At 31.5% G+C, this 11138-nt stretch overlaps 1 protein-coding gene across 1 annotated transcript; it reads right to left on the reverse strand.

The window, feature by feature from the left end:
* Positions 1-3814: 3814 nt before the first annotated feature.
* LOC106299075 (zingipain-2) lies at positions 3815-6715 on the reverse strand. The gene is made up of 4 exons (XM_013735211.1): positions 6250-6715; positions 4475-4713; positions 4228-4371; positions 3815-4141 (listed from the first exon to the last, which is right to left on the reverse strand). The coding sequence occupies exons 1-4, from the start codon at positions 6713-6715 to the stop codon at positions 3929-3931; spliced, it is 1062 nt and encodes a 353-aa protein (XP_013590665.1). The 3' UTR covers positions 3815-3928.
* Positions 6716-11138: the final 4423 nt, after the last annotated feature.

The raw sequence follows: 11138 nt of genomic DNA on the forward strand, positions 1-11138 counted from the left end.
TTGTCTACTTGTCTTGTATCTTTCTGTCAAGTAATCTAGCCTTATCTTGTATATTTCTGTCAACCAATCTGTCTTTGTCGTATTAGTTTTTATTATATAACATTGTTTACGTAAAATTATAACTACTACGTTAAACAAATTAAAATCAAACTTTGATGTGAACTTTTTAGAAAAATTTACCCTTTCAGCCACTTTTTGACTTTGCTATTACATTTTAAGCCACTTTGCACTTGAGACATACATTATAGTGTATGAAAGACATTAATATCCTCCAACTAAAAACAAAACTATCTATCGTTCAGTTGAGTTACCAAAACAACATGTGGGCCATCTCTTTTTTTCTTCCCACTTTATCAATTCGAAAATTTAAAAAAACAAAAAAAAACCAGATTTTTTGTTATTGGGTTCACACAACAACCATCTATTTTTTTTGCATCTACAATTAAATGTACCTTGTCCATGAAAACTCGTCCACAGAACCTTGTCCATAGAACTTTATACACAACATTTTTTTATCAAACTTCTTATACACAAAACAAACTTCATCCACCAAAATTGTAAGTTTAAGGAAAAGCAGAAAATATATAAATTGAAAAAAAATGTTTGATATGAACTCGTCCACATGAAAATAAGATGAAAGAAGTTCAATGTGGATGGATTCATTGTGTATGGAAGCATCGTGGATGAGAACTTTGTGGACAACTATTACGGATGAAAGTATCGTGGATGGTTGTGTTGTTTATGGTTTCATCATAAATGATTTGTTTCTCCGGAACCTGAAATTAGATCGTTGTCTACACAGACCATGTCCACACATGCGTTGTCAACACCTACCCTTGTGGACAATCACATTGTGCATGCATCTTCTCAACCATGCTATATTGTGTATGATAGCAGTGCTCATCCACAACCTGCATGACAATATCCCTATGTAATATATTAACAGAACGGTATACTAGTTTAGTTTCTATATCCACAAACCTGAATTAGCATTCTTTCAATACGTGTACATGTTAACGTCCACATGCACACATTAGAATCATTGTGTATGTATATATGTATAGATTTTAAAATATTACAAAAAAATATATATACCTTTAATTTTAAAAATATACAAAACAAAACATTAAGAGGTATACTAAATAATAATAATAATAATAAGTATTTTTTTGGAAACACACTCTCTCTCTCTTGAAACCAAATCGATTTTCTTCTCCCTTTCATTAAGGGCATTATTGTCTGAAATTTAACTTCAAACAGGAGGAATTGTCTCTAATGTGAAATGTGACTTTGAATGTAAGGCAAATCCAGAATGTGACCAACTCAAATTTTTATATAGTGACGAAAAAGAAATCTATCGCTAACAGAAAGTTGTTTTTTCTTCCCTTTTTGGTCAATCAGAAAGAAAGTTGTTTTAATAGATGTGTATTACAATGTCTTTGGGTTTTTTTTTGGAGTTTTGGTCGTAAACAATGTAGTACCGCAACCAACCAAGCGAGTCTGGCGTTATCTTGTTTATATTAGTCAACCAATCTGTCTATATAATTCATTCGGGCCAAATCATATGTTTTAGGGAATATTCCAAAATATATGTCTAGATGCAACCCTGGATATGAGTCAATTCCATTACCAATTGGTTTTGAAATTGAAATTTATTGACCTAAGTAAGGATTTTACTCGTAGGCTGTTAAAGTCTACTAGTGTTAGGGATAACTTAGGAGTAAGATGAATATTTTATAGCCTACCTGTTATTGACCAGTAAAATCCTTAACATTCATAAGAACTCAAACAGAAGAATACTATAGAAATCATATTCTGACAACAATTAATTGATTCAGATTATAGTAATATTTAGATATATTATATTTAAGATTCACAAATTTCAGACTTTACTTTTATAACTGAACTGTAATAGTCCTAGTCCAACATATTTAGTTTGAAAGATACGTATCGTTTTCTCTAAATTATCCCCCGTAACATCATCTAGACTGAACGAGTCAAAATTTCATATTGGAAATTTAAAAGAATGTTTTGAGGGAAATTGGGTTCAAGGTTCGTCGAGCAAACATTCAAGATCCATTTGAGATTCAGTTCGAGATACACATCAATAACAAACATCAGTTATCCCTGTGGTTGTTAATCAGGTATCACCACTTGATTAATCTACTCATGCAAGAGATTCAAACTTTCTTTACAAATGAATGATTTAAGTTCGGATTTGCGTTGATGTCGATGTCAAGAAGGTATTACCCGTACTAGTTGACTATTTGGACACCGAAAACTCTCCTCTCATTTGATATTTCTTTTTCATGTGAAACAAAATATAACGACAAACTTAATAAGGTTATTACACTTAGAGAACATAGACAAAATGTTTGGGAATGACAAGTAGAGACTTTAATTTGGCTAAGACACAACACAAGTCAAATAAAATAATATCAGTTTCTTGCAAAGAAAAGTTCACATCTGAAAATGAAAAAGAAGGTTCACAACTGCGATATATAACCTAACCAAAATTCAACTCCAACACAAATCAAACTCATAGTAGCATAAAAGACTACAATGTTTTAGGTGTGTGCACAGATTGAAAACTAGCAAAATTTCAGTATTTGTGGTTTCTTCCAGATTATATGAATATCAAACTGTTGATCAAACAAAAACGAATATCTAATTTTCTGATTTTTGATATTTCAAAAATAAGGATATCTGAAGAATTAATAGATATTTGTGAATGCTTGCGAATATTTCACATTTTTGTTTAAAACAAATAAATCTAGAAATTGGGTACAACTATAAAGATCTTATTTTCTTTCTTGATTTAAAACATTTCTCAGACTAAGATATTAATTTTTAGTATTTAGTTTGCTTTAAAAATTTACGAACATCCATTTATTATCATATCAAAACAAATAATGGATCAAATCAAAATTTACGAAAAATATGTCCAGCCCTACAATAAGTTTTCCATAAAAAAAATTGTGTGCGTTATGGAGATGTCAATTGAGCTAGTCAGCTGGGCCTGTCTAAAACATGCAAATCATATGAATATTGAATCAGGTCTGGTCCGTTCTAAAAATATTTTACACATATATTTTTAAATTCGGTCCTGTCTTATTAGGACTATAGGGTTTTCAGGTTTTTTAGACTTTTCGGGATAATTTACTATAGTTGTGTCTAACACTTCTCTCATTCTAAAACATCTAAATTTTTATAAACAATGAGTTCCAATATATCGTCTTTCAAATACACTTTGAAATCATATTATAATTAAGTCAAATTTAATAATATTTAAATAATTAAATGTTGTAAATTAAAACTGAATATGTAAGAGAATAAAAGTTATGTCAGACACATTTAAAAGTCTTACACTGAATTTTTGGCAAAAAACATATTCTACATGACGAAAGAATATTTATCGATTTTGAAATGTCTTTTGTAATGATCAAAGAAAAGTAGAATCACATCTTCCATATTTGTTTTGTTAGTGTTTGGATTAAGAGTATTGAAACAATATGTCAATACTAAGAATAGCTCTAATCACAAATGATGATATTATCTAACCTAAAATGTAGAACTGTGAGTTTTTGAAACCATAAACCAAAGATGCTTAATCCCAAAACATCAATAATCCAAATGGATTTCGCCCTTATTTTTGGGTTTATGTAACTAAGCTGAAGTCCAATAATTAATAGTTCTGAGCAGATTTGGACTCCGGATTAACATGTCTAGTGCATTCTCACACTCACTTTTCATCTTCGAAAAATGGGTTAAAAACATGACGTTTGAAACATTATTTAAAATCTTTGTAGCCGAATTAAAACATAATCTGTAGAAGAACACATGGCTAAAAAACCTACCAAGTCCAGACACTCATTACAGTTCCCTTTAGAAGTGCCATTATAGATTCTTGCCCTCATGCATTCGAAGTCTACTTCTTGATAGGATATGAAGCAACCAGCGTGATTCCACATATACCTGCTGGATCTTGAATGTTACGAGCCATCTTACCGAAGCCAGCTTCTCCCCATATCGTTCCCCATGAGTTCTTCACGATCCAATAGTCTTGACCGTTCTCACTACCGTACCCCACGATAACAACCGCATGGTCAAGCTGTGTCCCGCAAGGTCCATTATATACACCCTTAATGACACAAAACATATAAACAAGTACAATATAAGTTTAAAGAGATTCTAAAGGTAGGGTTAGCTATGTGCTCATATATATACCGATTTATAGAGCATGAATTCTCGGGATTTTTTGTCAATGCCAACACTCACGGGCTGGTGAGCAACGGCTTTCTTTAAAGACATCTCATCATTCACTGGCAAATCCTCGTAGCCGTCAATTTTAACGACCTTGTTTGCACTCTTCTGCCATTAACGTACCCAGAAAAAAACAAAGAAGTGAAACTTGTTAGTGAAACGTAAGCAATTATATATGGGTGTTTAGTAACGGAACCACTAGTAGATGAACCTCGTTGTGGTTACAGTTGCCTTGAACGGCCTTGTATGGATAATCAATTTGGGAAACAAGACCAATATTGTTATTGATAAGGAACTTAAAAGATATGTCCATATAGCCTCTTCCATCACAACCGTAATTACCGGTGTTGCAATCAACCAATTGTTGCTCGGAGAGTGAGACTAACTCTCCTGTCACGATCTTGTTTATTCCCTCCACAGCTGCTACTGAGGAGAATGCCCAGCAGCTACCTTTCATTTCAATAATGAAAAGTTTATATTAATATTGTAACCAATATATTGAAAGTGAAAAATGTACGGATCCAAATTGTTATAATTTAAATCACATCTTTAGTTAAGATAACAGTATAATATTCAATGAATATTTTTTATCTTTAATTAAGACTAGATTTTGACCCGAGCGCCCGCGCGGATGTATTTTTTAAAAAATATGATGATATTTGTTTTTTTATGTCACTATTTCGGGTTGGGCAAAAACTCGAATTCGAAGAATCGAACCAATCCCAATCCGAATAAGTAGTACCAAATCCGAACCGAAATTGATTAAATATCTGAATTATTCAAAATTTTGGTATTTGAAGAACTGAAACCTAATCCGATCTGAACCGAAGTATTTTGGGTATCCAAAATTGATTTATACACTTATATATATTAATTATTTTTAGATTTAATATATATAAAAACATCCATAATATATATGATACTTTTAAGTTCGTTTATATACTTGAAAATATACAAATAATCAAACGTAAATATCTAAAATAGTTAAAATATACTCAAAACTCCAAAAATACTTAAATAATTATTAAATAATTATTAATTCTCTATCCAAATATTTAAACCAAACCAATTTAAATTGGTTATCCAAATTTGAACTGAATCCTCAAAGATCTGAACCGAACACGAAATCCCAAACAGACCTGAAAACGAACCCGAACTCCCACCCCTAATCACTATTATATATCCTACCAAACGTCCACCTCTAATCACTATTATATATCACATATGTGTCTTCATAGGTTACAAAAATATGTGTTATCATATAATTAATCGTATTTTATACGTACCATCAAATAAATTTTTTTATAATTAATAACATTTTATACGTACAATCATATAAATAATCACATATATTATATTTTTAAATTTCAATGTGAAATATAAAAACCATAATTTAAGTTGGTGTTTGAAATTAGACTTTGTATTGTATTTTTCTTATATATATTGAAAACATTTTTATGATGGTTATTGGAAAAATATGTTAGTAAAAATCAAATTTTGAATATATGTATATTTTTGAATGACTTTTCGATATAAATCAATTTTAAATTATTATTTTGATTTGAATATGTATATCAAGTAACATAAACCCATTAGTTTTTAATATAATGTAATGAACTTCCAATTGTTTTAATAGCATAAGCTCATTACTCTTTTTTTCCTAACTTACTGCTATCTATGTTTCCAAACATCATTATTTTTTTAAGTGCTATATATGTTCCCAAACAAAAGAATTACTTCTACTTTAATAATATAGATAACAGTATAATATTCAATTAAGAAAATATTATGGTTTGATTATTTTGAATATATTTATACATATATATATATGCATGAGCCTAAAGATTCACTTACTATAGTAGTAGTTAGAATATTCTGTTAATGTTAGGACCAAAGATGGGAACTTGAGAAAAAAATGAAATTGCCTAAATCACCGTGAGGAGATTATCTGTGAATGAATGTGAAAGGCAAAAAAAAAGTACTTACTGCAAGAGCCTTGGTCTTTAACCGCCGTCACGGCACCTTCTTTTCTCCAGTCAACGGACTCTGGGAGCTGATCTCTGGGAAGTGACACGTACCTATGACTGACTCTGCGAGCCCTTTGTATCGGTTCATTATCATGGCGTCCAGACGAAAGATCTCGGTACTCTTCAACGGTTAGGTCAGCAAACCGAGTCAAACCGAGCTGGTAACTGAGGTTCTTAGCGTTGTGTTGGTCGACAAAACGAAGATTGTCCTTAAAGATCTCAAAACGCCGTTGCCTCTCTCCGAGAGCATTGACATAACTCTTCCCGTGAGTGGACAACCACGTTTGGAAGATGAACCCAACCTCGACGTTGCTCCGGCGACCACTGTGGGATACGACGGGAATGTCCACGGCCGAAGACGGCGAAAGAAAGAATATTATCAAAAGAAAGAGGATTGTCATGCAAGCTGATCTAGCAAAACCCATTCGTAATGATATATTGCGACTTGTGAGATATGTGAGATATATAGTGTAAGATGGGCATAGCAAAACACATTCGTATATTTTGTTTTCGACTTACCTTATGCATGGATTAAATATTTCTGGCAAATGGTATATTCAGATTCATTTCCTCAATTCTCTTCTTTTTTTCTGAAACACTTAAAATATAATAGTGCCGATTCATTTCCTTTTCAAAAAAAGAATAATTACTCGTAGATACATCGTAAATTGTAAGGTATTTAGAGTTGCCAAATCTTTTTTCCCTTGATTCCATATTACTCCGGAAATACATCTTAAAATAAGGATAATTTCTTAGGAAATGCTAACATTTTGAATATTGACTAAAGTCTAAAAGTCAATTCCATATATTTCATACATGTTTGTCTTCAAACCATACATTTTCCTGTGATTTATATCCGTGGCTGTAAATAGTATACTGGCTACAGCTTGATCAGCAGTGGTTACTTTGAGCCATTGATGTGAGAAATCTCTGAGAGAGTGTAGTGAGTCAAGGCCTTATCACGATTTAGCCTGGCCCATCATATAAAATGTTTTGTCCAAATGATTTCGTGTTTTTATTATGGCGTAATTATCCAAAAACTTATTGAATCAAAAACTAAACACATTAAACCTTTTTTCAATCCGCCGAGTTGGATCATGGATGCATTTGTCTTTGATTCTGACTACATCTGAAATGGATAATACTTATTATTATAATGAATTTGATTAATTGTTAATTCTGCTGTTTTTTCATTTTGTATCCATTAATTTCCTCTTTAGATTCTAAAAGAACGCGTTTAAATTCATTCGTGTTGTGTAACAGCAAACGCGTTTAAATTCATTTTCGTGGTTGTCATGTGACGGCGAAACAAAATAACGATAATATATATAATATATTTCGTATTTGTCGCTTTTGATGCTTTTGATTGTTAAAAATGCCTTTGTGACAATGATATGGAACTTCAGTTTTCTATTCATGTATTTAGAATTGAAGATTTGATATCGATTGGGATTGTGCGCGTTATTTGTGGAACTGAGAATATGGTTTAAAGCAATAGATATTTAATTCCTTAATTAAAAGCTAATGATATACTGCCAAAAGCTGATGATCACTTTATACTGCCATGTGTCTTTCTTTATAATTGCTCTCTCTCTCGCGCTAAAGTGGTATTAAAAAAGGGTTGCAAAGAGGTTTTTGATAACAAACGGCGTTTGTATAATTGTTTATTGTTCTTTTCTAACCGTCATTAACGGTTTAATTTCACCGATCACTTTAAATGACTTTAAAATTTATATAAGAGGCCAGTTCATGCTACCCCGTAATTCCCGCTTCCATTTATTGACCGCCCTAATTTTTGCGATACATTGATATACACTCTCTCCCCGTATTTAAATAAAAAATGATGTCTTATAATTTGTTGTTATATTTGAAAGATTAATTTTAAATTTAAACTCATGTATTTTTTTTATAAAGGTAAATGGTGAAATTCTATTAAAATTGAAATAAAAATTTAAAATTAATTGAAATAAAATTCTATTAAAATTGAAATTAAAATTAAAAATTACTAGATGAAAGTTAAATATTAAAAACTTAATATATATAAATAAATTAAAAAAATCTTCTTCAAATATTGAAGAAGTATATTAGAACATTGTGTGCAATCGTAAAGATAAATATGTTTTTTATAGAATATACTCTTTCCGTTTAATTTCTAAATAAATGTCAATTTGATATTTTTCACACAGATTAAAAAAAATCTCTTGGATATCCTTTTTAGTTTATTTTCACAAAAATAGTCTATCAAGGAGGAAAATGACCAAAAAAAGTTTTATTAAAGGGTAAAATATACATTTATACCTCTTAGGTTAACTAATCTTGACTTATGGTTTAGAGTTAAGAGGTGTGTTTTGGGGATGAGTTTCAAATTTCAAAAAATAAAAAATTAAAATTAAAATTTTTCAAAACAAAAAAGATTATTTTAGTCATTTTATTTTTTTAGAGCTATTTTGTGATAAAAACTTAAAAGTGGTTATTTGAGAGATTTACGCTTAAAAATGAATAAAATGTAATTAGGTTTCTATTAATTACACATGTTTAACCAATAGTATTTGAGATAAATAAAATTATTTATAAGATCAAAGCACTTTGCAATTAATTTAAATTAAAAGTAAATAAAAATTTACATTAAAATTTTAAAATGATAATTTTGTGTGATAACTAATAAAAAAAAATATTAGAATGACATTTAATATTACAGAAATTGGTGTCACTACATCCAATCTCACTTCTAATTCACCTTATACCCTCAACTTCAGAAACCATAATCTCTGACCTTTTTACCCCTACTAGCTATAGCCCCTATGTCTCAGAACCTCTGCGCTTCATGTCAGTGGACTCATCCTTTACACATGGGTCAATGATATATCTCTGCGTTTTTCCAAAAACATATGAACAGTGTGAGTTTCGTATCTTTGTTTCAATTTTGATCATCAAAGAGTTGCAAATCAAATTTCCCCAACCACCCTATTTTGTTCTTCTCTCTCAATTGTTCCTTAATCCTTCAATCCTTGTTTCGTTTCACCATTCTTATCTTAAAAAAACTATTGAATCCAAGTTACAATCTTGAAATTGTGCAATCATCACCAAAATCCCTAAAATTTACCTAGTTCCTTCATCTAAATCCCGAAAAATGACCCAGTCCCTTTATAAAATATGTACGTGGTTGCAGAAAAACCCAAGAAGAGAAGAAGAAAATAAAATAGGTATGAGCTATTTTTCTCTTCTCTCTTGTCATGTTTGTATACTCTTGCATCAGTTACTATTGCTCGGCTTTGGCCAGAGACTGTGGTGGTGTTTTTAGTTTTCAAAGACCGTAGATGATGAGATAATGCAATGGCCGTCGATGACGGCATCATTGAGCAGATTGTCATAAAGAGATAATGCGAAGGTCAGAAAGCTTTGGCGATAATATGATTGGTAGGATTGCACATTGCAATTAACCTTGCTATTTTATTATTTAACACAGCCATAACTTGTTTACTCGTTAGATAGGACGATATCAGATAATAATGGTATTAGCGATGTAGCTAGTCTATTAACAAATAATATTAGTAACTTCTTCTTATATTATTGTTAAATATGATCACAACAAAATTTATTTGGATGTTCGCGTATATGGATGTGAAATTTCTTTTGGATGACACATAAGGAGATTGGTGCAAGGTACATGATTTGGGTGCTAAATGAAGAAGAAGATGGCTTGATTGATAACATAGTTCCCGGTGATTGATGAAGGATGTGTTTCTGGGAATTTGATTCGTATGAAGATTAAATGAAAGCAAAAAGAAAAAGAAGCAAAAGAAAAAAAAGAAAAAGACAACGCGCTGATGGAGCAGTGTTTGAAGAATTCAGTTGACCACTTGCGTTATGTTTTTTTGCAGCATATATCTAAGCATGATAACTATTAATTTAAATGATGAGTGAAAGGATCACTACAAGAAAACATAATCTTAACGAGGGTGGTTTTCCTCGCTAATTCGTCGTAAAAAAGGCTTTACGACGAATTAGCGAGGAAACGCGTTTGCTCGTTACACGTCTGTCGTAACACATATTTCCTCGCTAATTCGTCGTAACTTAGCGAGGAATATATTTCGTCGTAAAGACGAAGTAGGACAATTCGTCGTAAAGACCACGTCAATATTTCACGTAAGGACGTCGCTATAATACCTCGTAAATACCTCGAAAATAGTTCCTCGTAACCTACACGTAAATACCTTGAAAGAGTTTCCTCGCAAAATACACGTAACAACCACGAAATGATTTCCTCGTAAAATGGTCGTAAACTTTTCCTCGTTATTTCCTCGTAAATGATTCCTCGTAAAATACTCGTTAAATGTTTCTCGTCATTTCCTCGTAAGGTTTCCACGTAAAGAGGTCGTACATTGGCTACGAATTTACTTCGTTTTTATTATTTTACAGAATTTAAAAATATAATTAAAAAATAATTAAAATTATTTAATTTAATAATAAATTAAAATTCAAAATAAAAATAAATCAATATGAAAATATTTTATATATAAATAAGTTTTGAATTTATATAATACAACAACCAAAAAAAAAACTAAGGGTCGTTCATCGCCCGGTAGAATTCATCACTCCTCCTCGTAACATCCGCCTCGTTATGTACGTCGGATGACTCGCCTTGAATGAGATGTTGTTGTCGCATGTTCCTCAACATGGACTCCCATTCCGGATTTGTGGCCGCAATAACGTCCAAGAAGCCCTCGACTCCACCCATACGAGATTTTGTCGCGGTCAACTCGTTACGCAGCTGAGCGGACTCTCTACGCAGCTCCGTGACTTCATCATCCCGTCGCTGACCATAAGACGATGTCGCTCTTGGAACAT

This window comes from Brassica oleracea, chromosome C1, assembly GCF_000695525.1.
Source record: "Brassica oleracea var. oleracea cultivar TO1000 chromosome C1, BOL, whole genome shotgun sequence".
NCBI lineage: Eukaryota > Viridiplantae > Streptophyta > Magnoliopsida > Brassicales > Brassicaceae > Brassica > Brassica oleracea.

Coding starts and splice junctions, on each gene's coding strand:
- LOC106299075 (XM_013735211.1), bottom strand. CDS start 6,715: ATGGGTTTTGCTAGATCAGCTTGCATGACAATCCTCTTTCTTTTGATA. Junction 4,372..4,474: donor GCAACTGTAACCACAACGAG/GTTCATCTACTA, acceptor CGTTAATGGCAG/AAGAGTGCAAACAAGGTCGT. Junction 4,142..4,227: donor AATTCATGCTCTATAAATCG/GTATATATATGA, acceptor TGTGTCATTAAG/GGTGTATATAATGGACCTTG.